Raw genomic sequence first — 15107 nt, 5'->3', positions numbered from 1 at the left:
AATATTGTGTATCCATTGTTAAGAAATAAAATATCACAGTTAAAACTTCCTATATAACTCCTAGTGATACAGTTCCCTCCCCAAGATTAAATGATTATCCTTGATTCAGTGAATATCATTCCTGTCCATATCTTCATGATTTTACTACATATGTACTGTTTAACATATTTTAACTTTACATAAATATTATCCTGTTTGTATCCTCCAACTTGATTTTTTTTACAAACCAAGTTTCCTAATTTATGTATAACGATATGATTCATGTAGCTTCAATACATTAATTTTAACTGTTGCTTAGTGTTCCGTTCTATGACTATATTACAAATTAGTCCTACCTTCCCTCATTGAGTCATTTAGATTGTTTCCAGGTTTTTGCTTTTATTATCAATGATGCCTTGAACATTCTTGTATGTCTCCTCGGCACATACATAAGTTTCTCTAGGGCAGCGTTTTTCAAACAGGGCATCACTACCTTTTAGTGTGTTATGAAATCAATTTAGCAAGTGGCAAAAAATATTTTAAAAGATGTACATGCTAGAAAATATCAATCTGCTTTACAAGTAGTAAACGAGCATCTTTTCTTGCAACGTCTTGGGTACTGATATAGGGGGCTTGAGGTCAACAACGGTTTGTAAGACATTGTGTTTTTATACCTAGGAGTGAAATTACTGGGTGAAAGGGAATGCAGAGCTTCTACTTTACTAGATACTGACAAACTTCTCTCTAGATCAGTGCTTTACACCCTTGCCTGAAACTTGGTATTGTCTTACTCTTTAACAGAAATTTCTATCACTTTGAATTGCAGGTTCATATATTATGCCCATTTTCTACTAGGCTGTCCAAATAAAAAAGAATAACAGCAAAAGCAAAACACAACACCTACACCCACCAAAATCAAACCAAAACAAACAACAAAAACAACACAAAACACCCAAATCTCAGGATTTTAGTTTTGGAAGACAGCTCTTCTCTGTAAGCACTGTCACTATCTTGATACAGTCTGCCTTCTTGGAATCCCAGTCTGTCTACTTTGGATGCCAGTCTGCTCCTTCCCACCTGAAGTTAAAAAACTTAAATATCCTTTTCTCAGTTTACAACCTGACCGTTTATGGCCAAATAGGCTATTCTGATGCTATAAAATGTTCCTAGAGCAAGTCTCTTATCTGGGTTCTGGAGCTCCAATCTGCTTTGCCTGTTGATCCGAACTGTAAGATTAAACATTACTTACATGTGATTATGTTGCATAATCAAAAACTAGACAGTAAAAATAAAACACCTCATGGTCGTTTTAAAATATGTCCACAAATTTTTTTCCTTTTGGTGGAGACTAATTTTCCTTCTCTGGAGTATTGGTACACTTAGTAACTTGCTTCTAATGCATATAATGTGGTGGAAATGATGAATTGCTATTCCTTAGGCTACATGATAAAATATATTGTGATATGTTTTATTATTTCTCTTAAATCACTCTATTTGGGGAAGTCAGCTGTCATGTCTAGAGGACATTAAAGTTGCCCAATGGAGAGCTTCTCATGGTGAGTATCTGAGGCCTTCTGTCACCAGCCATGTAAAAAGCCGCCTTGGAAGCAGATCCTCCAACACCAGTCAAGCTTGCAAATGAATGCAGCCCCAACTAATGTCCTAATAGTAAATCTTATTAGATCCTGAACCAGAACCACCCAGCTAAACTGCTCCCAAATTCCTAACCCACAGAAATTACGAGATGATAAATGTTTGTTGTTTTATACTGCCAAGTATTGGGGTAGTTTGTTAAATGACTAAAGATAGCTATTACATCCTTTGTCCAGTATTTAAAACCCTTACCAATCTAGCCATAACCCATCTTCTAATTTGGTTCATGAATGGGTTCTTTAGTCCAAACTAGCTCAAGGGAATCAGTGTCTACATGTCTGTGATCATCCCCTGGCCTACAATGCCCTCCTTCTACGCTGATTACCTGCACTGATTATTCTTTCAAGTTCCTGTGAAGTCTCAGCTCTTCCATGATTCCTGTTACATCCTCCTATTACTGGAAATATCCTTCTTGCCCTCTAGGAACTAACAACCTTTTTAAGTAGATAGGGCACAAAATAAAAACACAGATTGTTTCTAAATAATCCCTGATTTGATCACAATATATCTTTTGATACGCAAATATTTTTCTCGTACATAAGAATACTCCAATTCTTGGTTTCCATATTAAATTCTTTTAACTTTATTTGCAATGACCTCAACCCATTTTGAAAGGAATTCTAGCTTCAGGTGTTTGGGGGAATCCCATGGCAAAGATTAAAGTAGGGGGATAGGAATGTTAGTAAATAAGACAAAATGAAAGATACAAAGATAAGATGAACCAATTTTCATAGCTTTCTGGTATTTAGGCCTTGAAATGAACAACTAAAAGGGAAGTGAGGATACCCTTTACTTGGAAACTCGAAAGAAAAACAACTAAGAAAGAAAAATTCTGGTGCATATTAATAACAGTATAAACAAATGATTATGTTTGTTTCTATGAAAAACTTACCTAATATATAAATCTTTACAGTTAGTATGTCTTTTGGGGGAACATGATCCTTTAATTTAATATCTGAGTTTAAGTTTTCTCTTTGGATTTCTTTAGCGGCAGACAGAATTTTAATTATTTTCTACTTACAACAAAATGAAATTTAACTCTAGTGAATTTTAATTAAATGTTTTGTTTACTACCCTTACACATGCTTTTCCAGTAAAAATGTAGACTAAATTAAAATGATTGCAACACATATTTTGGAGAACAACTCTAGGTTAATACAGATGTTTTGACATTCACAATTATTCTTCATGCACAAAGAATCTCACGAAAGCTCAAGAGTGAGAAATAATTACACATGCCAGAACAGGTCTACTCTCTAAACTGCAGCACACAATGAATTCATGTCCCAACCATTTCTATCACTAAGATTTGGCTGAAAAAAAATTTTTTTATAAAACAGACCAACTATAGAGAATTTTTTTTAATAGGAAATAGATTAAGGAGTTACAGAAAAGTCACAATGTATCTTTCAATAGAATATGAGCAATAACTTGAGAAAAGAGACCATAACTTACTGCAAGATGAATAATAAAAGTAAATATCTTAGAGCTAAATGTTCATCAGGGCATTACAAGGACACAAAGCATATAATCTAAAGGAAGGAGAGGGACATCAAGGAAGGCTTCCAAGAGGTAGTAAAGTTTAAGTGCACACCTGAAGAGCTGAAACTATCCTGCTAATAAAACATAAATCTTTCATTTACTTATTTCAGGATGACCAGTTATTTTAAACACATTAGAAATTTAATTAAGTTTATAAAATTGGAAATATTTTTCATCTCATTTTTGTCCCAAATTCATTACAGAAAATAGTGAAAAAATAAAGAGAATGAAATTGTATCCCTAACAGTCTCGTAGAAAGCAAGTTACATGACCACCTGCTACCCAGCATTACTCCTTAATATTTTACCACTAATCTGTGGGCAAGAAAAGCATTAAATATTGAATATCAAGAATACATTAAAAGTCAAAGAAATATATTTTAAAATGAATATCCACATTCTGACTATCAACTTGTCCAAGTTCAAAGTAGAAATGTTAAAAATAAGATTAAAAAAATAGAATGACGGTTTTCTCAAAATAATACCTTCATAAAGATAGCTCTGAAAATATAATTCTTAAATGTTTCATTACAGTATAAAAAGATGAAAGATTCAATTGAAAAATAAAAGATATCCACATTTCACCTCAAAATGGTTGAAATCTCTTAAGTTGTTGTCTGTTCTTCCATTAATTTTATTCTTATGGCCTAATAACTTTTTTACTCTTTAACTATTACTGAAATAATAGTTATGATCTTTCCTCTCTGGTTGCTTTTAAGACTTTATCTTGATATTTGATGTTTTACTCTTTCACTAGGTTATGGCCTAGATATTTTTCTTAATCAACCCAACACTGAAGTATTTTCAATCTGAAGATTCTACTTTTTTAAAAAAATCAATTGGTAAAATTTTCAGTTCTCTAATGCTAGTTTGCTCCACTACTTTGCTCTTCTTTTGAAATTCCTATTTAAAGGATTGAAGAAGCCTCTGAAACAAACTGTTCCCAGGTATCATGAATGTCCTTCCATATTTTCTATCCCTTTAAACTGTATTTTGAGTAAATTCCTCAGTATTATATTCTAATTCATTGTCTCTTCAACAGTCTATGGTATATCCTGTTGACCAAAAATATTTCCTTGAATATATTTTTCATTTCCAATATTTTAAACAGTGTTTTTACATCTACTTATTCTTATGATTGCCATTTATTTGTAGAGGAAACTGAGTTATTTGGACTACAGAACTTCCTACATTCTGTATTTAAATAATATGAGGATTATAGTCAGACAGTATGTTCTCTCTTAAATTTCCTGTAAACTAGCAGTCAAAACTATGATTGTGTATTTTAAGAGTCAATTTTTGTTTGAAGTGGAGGTGGGAGGTGAGATTCAATGTGTCAACTTAAAAGGCCACCTCTATATTCTCTCAAGCATTAGGGACTCCCAATTTAATAAGTCAAGCCCCTGATCTTGAGGCTTACCCTTACGAGTTTTATTTCTATAACAGTGAAGCTAAGCTTATTTATAATTATGCCCAAGAGTCACCCCCAGAGAACCTCTTTTCTTGCTCAGATGTGGCCTCTCTCTCTAAGCCAAACTCTGCAAATAAACTCACAACTCACCACCCCCACTGCCCTTCATGGGAAAGAGTGTAAGTCTCCCTGGCAATATGGGACATGACTCCCAGGGATGAGCCTGGCCCTAGCATCGTGGGATTGACAATGCCTTCTTGACCAAAAGGGGGAAAAGAAATGAAACAAAATAAAGTTTCAGGGGCTAAGAGATTTCAAATAGAGTTGAGAGATGATTCTGCAAGTTACTCTTGTGCAAGCTTCAAGCCAGATACTGCAATTTGCCACAGTATTCCAAGCCACAACCAACAGTATTCCTGAAAACCCTAAAGAAAACCCAGGGCTCTAAGATGCTATAAAACTTTAACTTATTAAGTTTATTTTTTTTTTTTCAGAAAATTAAAGCCTCCAGATTGTGACTATGCCAGATAAGCCCTGAAACTCAGACGTACCAGTCTCTCCAAGAACATAAACTAGTTTCACTCCTCTACCCCATAATGATGACACCCCTTTTCAGCACGAAGAAATTAGAATGGTCATTGCCCAGATATCCCTGAAGACTGAGAGAATGATCAAATGAGAGGGAGGAAGTGTAACAGAGAAGTTAGAATTTAACAAATGTTTATGACTACTGACTGATTATATACATTTCTTTTTAGTTTTTGGTGTATTAGAGTAGCTAGAAGGAAATACCTAATAATGTTGAACTGCAGTCCAGTGGCCTTGATCTTTGATGCTTGTATAACTATATAATCTTGTGACCATGTGATTGTAAAAACCTTGGGACTGACACCCCCTTTATCCAATGTATGGGTAGATGAGTAATAAAATAAAGTCATGCATGGCAAAAAAGTATGTAAACTATGGACGATAATTAATCGTACTACTTTAATAATCTTTCATCAACTGTAACAAACGCAACTGTTGTTTAAAAAATAGTAGAATTACAAAAAAGTGCTATCATCAATTGTAACAAATTTTCCACACCAAGTATGGTGGTGTTGGTGCAAGTGTGATGGTGGAGTGGTACATGGGAATCCTGTATTTTATGCATGATTGTTCTGTAAACACACAACTTCTTTAATAAAAATAAAAAAAAATAAAATAAAAAAAGCCCTTTCGACGCAGAACCTTCTATTTCCATTATGGACATGCCATAACATTTCAACTTAAACAATAATATAGATTGTGATATTTTTCAATGCCCATTGTATGGTGATCATTTTTCTTAATTTTTCTTATGCTAACACATAAAACACATTTTAACCATTTTGAAATGTACAATCTAATAGTATTACATGCATCCATAATGTTGTGCTACCAACACCACTGACCATTACCAAAACTTTTTCATCACCCCAAACAGAAGCTCTGCACCATGAAACAATAACTCCTTATCTCCCCTCCCCTCAGACCTTAGTAACCTTTAATTTACTTTCTGTCTGTATGAATTTGTTTTTTCTAGGTATTTCATATACATGGAATCACACAAATCCATCCCTTTGTGTCTGGCATATCTCATTCATCATAATGTTTTCAAAATTCATCTGTATTATATCATTAATCAAATTTCATTCTATTTTACCTCTTGAGAAACTGGAAAAGAAGAGCAAAGGAAACCTAAAGTTAGTAAATGAAAGAAAGTATAAAGATTAGAGCTCAGATAAATGAAACAGAATAGTAAACAACAGAATCAGTGAAATTAAAACTGGTTCTTTGCAATTATTAAAAATTGAAAAAGCTTTAGCTAGACTGAAAATAAAAAAAGACACAAATAACTAAAATCACAAATTAAATTGGAGATATTACTACTGATCTTGAAAACTAAAAAATATTATAACAGAATATTATGTACATACAACAGTACACCAACAAATCAGATAATCTAAAGGAAAACGACAATTTCCCAGAAACACACATTTTACCTAAACTGACTCAAGAAGAAATAGAAATCTCAACAGTAAAATAACAAGACACTGAATGAGTAATGGAAAATTCCCCAACAAAGAAAACTCCAGGATCAGATGACTTCTGTTTGGGGTGATTAAAAAGTTTCTGTACTAGAGAGTGGTGATGGTGGATCCCAAGAGGATCCACTTCCAATGTAAAGTACAGGCATAACTTGTTTTACTGAGCTCAGCAGATACTGCACTTTTTTACAAATTTAAGGTTTGTGGCAACCCTGCATTGAACAAGTCTGTTGGCGCCATTTTCCCAACCACATGTGCTTACTTTGTGTCCCTCTGTCATATTTTGGTAATTCTTGCAATATTTCAAACTTTTTCATTTTTCTAATTTCTGTTATGGTGATCTGCGATCTCTGATGTTACTATTTTAATTGTTTTGCAGCAAAACAAACCACGCCCATGTAAGACAGCAAACATAAACGTATGTGCTCTGACTGCTCCACTGACAGACTGTTGCCCTGTCTCTCTCCCTATCCTCAGGCTTCCCTATTCCCTGAGACACAACAAACTTAAAATTAGGCCAACTAATAACTGTACAATGGCCCAAATGTTTAAGTGAAAGCACATCTCTCACTTTAAACCAAAAGCTAGAAATGATTAAGCCTAGCGAGGAAGGTATGTTGAAAACTGAGACAGGCTGAAACCTGGGCCTCTTGCACCAAAAAGTTAGTCAAGTTGTGAATGCAAAGGAAACGTTCTTGAGAAAAATTAAAACTGCTATGCCAGTGTGTGCATGAATGACAGCAAAGTGAAACAGCCTTATTGCTGATGTGAAGAAAGTTTAAGTGGGCTGGATAGAAGATCAAACTAGTCACAACATTCTCTTTAGCCAAAGCCTAATCTGGGGCAATGCCCTAATTTTCTTCAATTCTGTGAAGGTTGAGAGAAGTATGGAAGCTGCAGAAGAAAAGTCTGAAGCCAGCAGAAGTTGGTTCATGAAGTTTAAGGAAAGAAACTATCTATATAACATAAAAGTGCAAGGTAAAGCACCAAGAGCTGATATAGAGGCTGCAGCAAGTTATCCAGAAGATCTGGCTAAGATCATTGATGAAAAGTGGCTGCAATAAAAAACGAATTTTCAGTACAGACCAAACAGGCGTCTAATGGAAGAAGATGCCATCTCAGACTTTCATTCCTAGAGAGAAGTCAATACCTAGCTTCAAAGTTTCAAAGGATAGGCTGACTTTTTATGGGCAAATGCAGCCGGTGACATTAAGTGGAAGCCAATGCTCATTTACCATTCCAAAAATCCTAGGGCCCTTAAGAATGATGCTAAATCTACTCTGCCTGTGCTCTATCAGTGGAACAACAACACTTGGATGACAGCACATCTCTTTAGAACATGGTTTACTGAATATTTTAAGCCCACTTTTGAGACCTACTGCTCGAAAAAAAAGAGACTCCTTTCAAAATACTACTGCTCATTGACAATCAACCTGGTCCCAAGAGCTCTGATAGAGATGTACGAGATGAATGTTGTTTTCGTGTCAGCTAACACAACATCTATTCTGCATCCCATGGATCAAAGAGTCATTTTAACTTTCAAGTCTTGTTATTTAAGAAATACATTTCAAAGGCTATAGCTCCCATGTTTAGTAATTCCTCTAACGGATTTGGGCAAAGATGCAGGGTGAGGGTAGATGGGTAGAGAATGAGAATGGATACAAATTACCAATATTGGGAATAAGTGAGATGAAATTACCAAAAGCATATTACGAACAACTTTTATGCTGGTAAATTCAACAACTTGGATGAACATGACAATACCTTCTAATATATAAACTAGCAAAGGTCACTTAAGAAAAACAGATAACCTGGAAAGCCATAGCTCCAATTAAAGAAATTTAGTTTGTAATTAAAAAACATTCCCACAACAAAAATTTTTCACCCTGACAGAATGCTTATCTGAAGAAGAAATAGTATCAATCCTACCAAACTCTTCCAGGAAATTTAAAAAAGAGAGAAGACTGAAACTCATTCTACAATGCCAACATTACTCTTGTAACAAAAGCAGTCAGAGACATGACAACTTGAAAAATGAAAAACAAAGCTAAGGACTTATACTACTACTATAAAGCTACAATATTCAAGAGTGTATGGTATTGGCCTATGGTTAGACAAATAGATTATTTGAATGAAATACAGAATCTTTACGTCCACACATATACGCTCAATTATACAATAAGAAAGTCAAAGTAAAACCATTATGAGCTATTACTACATATCTACTAGAACAGCTAAAATTAAAGTGCTGACAATATTAAGACAGTGGAGCAACTGTAACACTCATACACCGATGACAGAAATGTAAAACTGTACAAACAAGAAAACAATTCTATAATTTCTTTAATAAAAGTTCAACAGATTCCAAACACATAAACTTGCTATTATATTCTGAGGTATTTCTCCAAGAGAAACAAAAGTATATGTCACGCAAAAACTTGTACACAAACATTCATGGCACTATTATTTGTAATAATGAAAACTAGAAACAATTGAAACGTTGATCAATAAGTAAATGTATGAAAGCTTTTACTTTCACGTGTACAGTTTAAAGTAAGTAAGAGTGAAGATGTAGAACTGTGGCATTATCTGCAGAGCTGCCCCTTTCTGTCCTCTTTTCTTCCACCTTCATAGAGATATTTAAAAACATTGTTGGTAAATTTGACTATGTAAAGAGATGACCCACTACAGGACAGAAATTAGGTTAATTTTTCCAAACATGGAGATAATATCTTATTAAGGCCACATTAAGTTAATTATATCTTATCAATTATTATTTCATCAATGCAAACGCAAGTACAAAGGCTACTTCTAATAGCATATGTTCTGAATTTGGAAGTGTATGGCAGTAGTAGTGGTGGTGGTGGTACAGTTTCCTTCATTGACATATTGTGACATTTGCTTAGCTTTTCTAGCCAAAGTTGTTTACAAAACAAAACAAAACAAAAATAATTAGTAAGATTTTTATAGCTTTAAAATAGCTAGAACTGAAAACAAGCAAAAATTATTTAAATTAAAAGCCTTCTAAATGATTTTAAAAATAAATCCCTTACCGGTATCTATGAACAAATATACCCTTAAAAATTGAGTTCATCATATTTTCAATTTCATCCTGATTTTCTTGTAGCTGAAATGAAAAAAAATGAAAATGAAAAAAGAAACAAAGAAAGAAAGAAAAAAGAAAAAAGTGTAGATTAAAATATTGACCATTTTGTTTGGAATGAACAGTTCCCGTTTATTTTTTTTAAATTTTCATTAGCTATCAATCCCTTTTCTCACTTATTGTGCAACAGATGTCTGAAATTCTTCAGTATACTGCATTATTTCTACAGCCTTACTACACTGGCTTTGCAGTCTTCCCCTCCTCCGTCATCCCCACATACCACACACTATTAACAAGGAAGAGTGGTATGGCTAAGTGTGGCCAGACTCTTATATCCCAAATACCATCTGCTTCGGGGAAAGGCTCCTATTCTGTGCCTACTTTCCCCAAACTGGGAACCCAGCTTGGATCTGCCTTCCTTGGTAATGGATCATACTTTAGTATCGTATTTGGCATTTGTATAAGAAACTTTTCACTCAGTCTGAAGTATGCAAATACTACTCTGTATCTGATTAAGCCAGGTTACTGAGTAGGCCAAGTTCCCAAGATAGCCGGCATAATAAAAGGCAGCGGTCTTAGCTACCAATAGTGAAAAGCAGCAACAACAACACAAGAAAAATATAAATTTCAAGCAACAGTGCTGATCAGAGTTAAAGTTTGAGTTTATTCATGGCTCAAAAACAACAAAAGCACTGACATACAATTACATTTAAAGTGATTTTTATAATTCTAATCTGTCTATAATTTGCTGTGTAGTAATATTCAGTGAAATATTTGCTTTTGCTATGAAGAATGAATACAACAACAAATTCCTTCAGACTATTTTTTTTTTTTTAACTGCATTTCTTGTTTCAGGTTTTCCTGAAATAAGTTTGGGAAAACTTTTATAGTAAATCATTCAAATCACTGCAACTTACTGCAGGTTTTAAAAGTAACTTTTATTATATTTACTATATAAAGAATTAATTAGTTTAAAATAGAGGTATACATTTTGGTTAGCAGTACTCAATGAAGCACAGTAAACATGCATTAGTTACTTCCACAATATTTCATCTATGTTATGGATAATAGTTTAATCATCAAGTCTGCTGTATTTTGTTGCCTATTAGAAACCTGTTTTTCATTGACCATAATTTTTTGCAGCAATGTGATATTATTGCTTTTTAATTTGGGGGGTTAAAAGATTGACTAATACTGCAAATCTAAAATTTAATTTCCTAATGGATGAATAAAAATGTTTCCCACTACTGTAAAATCATTTTCAACACATCTATGAAAATTTCATCGTAAAACTGGGATCAATCTTATTCACAGTAATGCCTCATACGTAAGCTATACGCAGTCTTTAGCATTCTCTTAGATATGCAGTGCTGCTGGCCCCAGTTCTAAATTAGCATGTATCCTATTTTCTGAGGCCACGGCTTGACAATCTTTTGAAATTACCTAACTGACAGATCACTTTCTTTCAAAATTAGGATTGTTCTTTGATTTCTTTCTGCCATCAACAGCCTCAGACAATCACTGGAACTTTTCAGTTTAACAGAAAACTTTGGAGATCAAATAATCTAACTTAAAAATAATAATTTTAAATATGAACACAAACTTTTCTACAGCAAATACAAAACTAATGATATATTTACTACACATTTACAGAACATAAGAATCTCAGCTACCATGCAAGTTACCTACCTCTTTGCGCTTCTGAAGTAGTAGCTCCAACCTTTCATTGGCTCTCTTCCCAATCATTTTATTTCTCTCAGCTTCATACTGTCTCTGTGTATTATCCTGATGAATACTGAGGTTTAAGGCAACATTCACCAGAGCAGTCATGAGCTTCATGGCTATGAAATAAAAGAAAAATTATAATATTCCTCTATGAATCAGACCTTCACTCATAAGTTTACAAACTTACAGAGCAAATGGATGAAGGAAGTAGACTAGTTCTTTCCAAGTTTTAGAATCCAAGCATAATTGAATTATTTTTTAAAAAGACAAACAAATTTATAAAAACATACATATCCTGTCAGACTGCAACATAATCTTCTCTGCATCAGTAATCCTAATAGCTTGGCCATCTGACATTCCTTACTTAAAAATAGCCTCACCCTAACTAACAGCAAGAAGAATTTAAGGAGCATTTTCAACAACCCTTCTCCCACCTCCAAACATACACACTATAGTGAGGGCGTATTCATCAAGCTTAGATCTCTCCTCTTACCAACAGACCTCTAAATACAACTGCTTACTCAATACCTTTCCTCATATGTGTTTACAATCAATTAATGATGTTTACCCTCAAAGAAGATCCTCTCCCTGTGTTCCTCACCTCAGTGAACAGCACAGCCTTTACCCATTAAAAAAAAAAAAAAGATTAATTCTACCAAACTCATTAAATTCATTAAAAATGTAACCTGTGAACTTCCAATTAACTATATTCATCAAAAGTATTAAGCATTTTTAGGTGTTGTGTTTGTAAGTCCTGTTAAATACTTTCAAACTTCTGTTTTCAAATCCTCTTAGAAACAGGAATGGCAAAGCTGCCCAACTTCTATTTGTTCATTACTGAGACAGTGAGAATGTAGAAAATATTGGTAAAGGAATAAGAGTTTGCACTAATAATATATAATTTCGTTTTTATAATTTTAGATTATTCATTTCAAATATGAATATCCAATTATGGAAGATGAAGTTGCTCAGTGGTTTGGAAAAACTGATACCCTTATCTGCAAACACTTCCATATAACTCACGTTGAGCATGTATTTCTTTTAAAATTATCCAGTTTCACTGTAATTGCATATATACTATCCATATACACATACATGCTCTATCTATATATTTACATACCACACACACACATACATTCTTATTCTCAGACTGTGTCTATACTTTGGCCAACATGTTAGTAGTGACTGCTGCTGCCCTTAGACTAAAATATTTGAAAAATCATGAAAACAAATGTATTTAAGTTATTGACCACTTAAAACTGCATTTAACAGCAAAGGAGAGTCTAAACTTGCATGTAATTGTGCCTAAGAGTCTCCGCCTGAGTACCTCTTTGTTGCTCAGATGTGGCCCTCTCTCTCTCTAACTGAGCCATCTCGATAGGTGAACTCGCTGCCCACCCCCTACGTGGGACCCGACTCCCAGGGTTGTAAATCTCCCTGGCAATGCAGAATATGACTCCCGGGGATGAATGTGGAACCGGCATCATGGGACTCAGAGTATCTTCTTGACCAAAAGGGGGATGCAAAATGAGACGAAATAGTTTCAGTGGCTGAGAGATTTCAAATGGAGTCGAGAGGTCACTCTGGTGGACATTCTTATGCACTATATAAATAACACCTCTTAGGTTTTAATGTATTGGAATAGCTACAAGTAAATACCTGAAACTACCAAACTCCAACCCAGCAGTCTGGACTCCTGAAGACAATTATATAATAATGTAGATTACAAGGGGTGACAGTGTGATTGTGAAGACCTTGTGGATCACACCCCCTTTATCTAGTGTATGGATGAGTAGAAAAATGGGGATAAAAACTAAAGGACAAATGGGGTGGGGTGGGGGGGATGATTTGGGTGTTCTTTTTTCACTTTTATTTTTTATTCTTGTTCTGGTTCTTTCTGATGTAAGGAAAATGTTCAGAGATAGATTGTGGTGATGAACCCATAACTATGTTATCATACTGTGGACAGTGGATTGTATACCATGGATGATTATATGGTGTGTGAATGTATTTCAATAAAACTGAATTTAATTTAAAAAAAACTGCATTTAATAAAAATCCTTCTCTTTTTCCTGAGCTACAGTGCCTGATTACAGTAAATTTACTGTAATTTTGCTCTTGCGTTTCAAAATACCAGCTAGTGATTTCACAGTTTTATATACTATTAGTAGAAAAATACTTTTAAAAATTATTCTGTATAAGAAAGTAACATAGCTCAAAGAAAAAGAGATCTGGAGCATGCAAACTGTCCAAGTCAGGGAAAATACCAGTTTATAAGAGCTAGTATACAAACTAATACCCAATGGAGCTTAATTCAATATATAGTTTTAGATGTCTAAAGAAAAATGACTTAGAGATAAATAAGTTGGAAACCATTAGAATGAAAACCATGACTGGCTGAAATTCATCAGTGGATGTTAAGGCATATCTTTTCTTGAATTTAATAGCTTTTGCTTTTAGCTATATATCTCCTTGTGAACCCAGATCCCAAACTCCGACTGCCATTATGTATTAACCCTCCTCCTATCCCAGAAATATAAACAACAAAATAATAAACATAATAAAACAAAAAAAATGCAAAACAATCACATTTCCAGAAAAGTATTGCATATAACAGTATTTATTTTCTTAGATAAATTATTTTCAAATCTCTAAAATTTAGAGTTCATTGAAATGTTCAACTCACTGACCAACATATAAACAAACAGTAACTGAAAGGAGACTTCTAACTTAATAACATAGATTCAATATTTTGATACCTTATTGAGTCCACTGAAAACGACTGACTCCAGCATAGAGTAAGTACTTATTAAATTTTACTGGCATTACTAACAGAACCATTCTAAAAAGTAACATGCTTTTATTCCTACAAGAATTCGGTCTTAATGTGACATGGGCTTTTAAGGATCTTCTCATCTAACAAGAAGAATGCTAAATTTAGCTTTCACATTTTAACTGCTGGTTATAGAATGATAAATGTATTCTAGTGTAGTGCAACTCAAGAGGGTGGTCTGCAAATAGGTGCTGACCACAAATAACTTATCAGTTCATGAAGAGATAGTTACAAATTGATAGCAACTGTTTAGAAGTATTAGAAGAATCTGACAGAGTAATTTTATGATTACTGTATCTAATAATAAGAAAAATAAATTTAATTTTTATTGAAATTCATTTTAGTGCATTTTACCAAAGTATCCTACTGCGGCAGATTGGTAATTTAAAAACTGGTCTTTCAACACAGATAGTTTGAGAAGCACTGTTTTAGTGCTCCCCCCTATTCACCTATCAATCCACCATATACTGAGCACTGTTCTAGGTACAAGGGATGCAAAATTGCAGAAGGCAAAATATCTGCTCTCATGATTTTTACATTCTAGTGAGGAGGATAAGACAATCAAAAAACAGATAATAAATAGTGTTCCAGGGAGAGGGAATAACAAAAGCAATGGTTATGAGATGGGCACTTATAAAAGACCAAGGTATTTAGTGTGGCTGAAGCACAGAGTAAGCAGAGATAGATGATGAGGTTGAGGGAGAAAACCACAGGCTAGATTACAAGGGTCCTATACTAGTATCTGGTTATAACTCAGTAATTAAACCTAAGTGGGGAAAGACCACTGGAGGTT

The 15107-nt window shown here is 34.0% G+C and overlaps 1 protein-coding gene and 1 long non-coding RNA gene across 6 annotated transcripts in view; one reads left to right on the top strand and one right to left on the bottom strand.

Annotated features, from left to right (window-relative positions):
- Positions 1-5111, top strand: part of LOC119540357 — a 30408-nt gene extending 25297 nt beyond the window's left edge. The window contains exon 4 of the long non-coding RNA XR_005218076.1: positions 5079-5111. This is a non-coding gene — a long non-coding RNA (uncharacterized LOC119540357). The remainder of the gene's footprint in view (positions 1-5078) is intronic.
- The window catches only part of STAG1 (stromal antigen 1), a 425662-nt gene that overhangs the window by 127576 nt on the left and 282979 nt on the right, over positions 1-15107 (bottom strand). For all 5 annotated transcript variants that reach the window (XM_037844464.1, XM_037844439.1, XM_037844447.1 and 2 more), the window contains 2 exons: positions 11446-11597; positions 9707-9780 (listed from right to left, as the gene is read on the bottom strand). In XM_037844464.1, coding sequence (XP_037700392.1) covers positions 9707-9780; positions 11446-11597 — 226 coding nt within the window. The remainder of the gene's footprint in view (positions 1-9706; positions 9781-11445; positions 11598-15107) is intronic.

This window comes from Choloepus didactylus, chromosome 1 (assembly GCF_015220235.1).
Source record: "Choloepus didactylus isolate mChoDid1 chromosome 1, mChoDid1.pri, whole genome shotgun sequence".
In the NCBI taxonomy this organism is placed as follows: Eukaryota; Metazoa; Chordata; class Mammalia; order Pilosa; family Megalonychidae; genus Choloepus; species Choloepus didactylus.
This window is presented reverse-complemented; position numbering and strand designations above follow the sequence as displayed.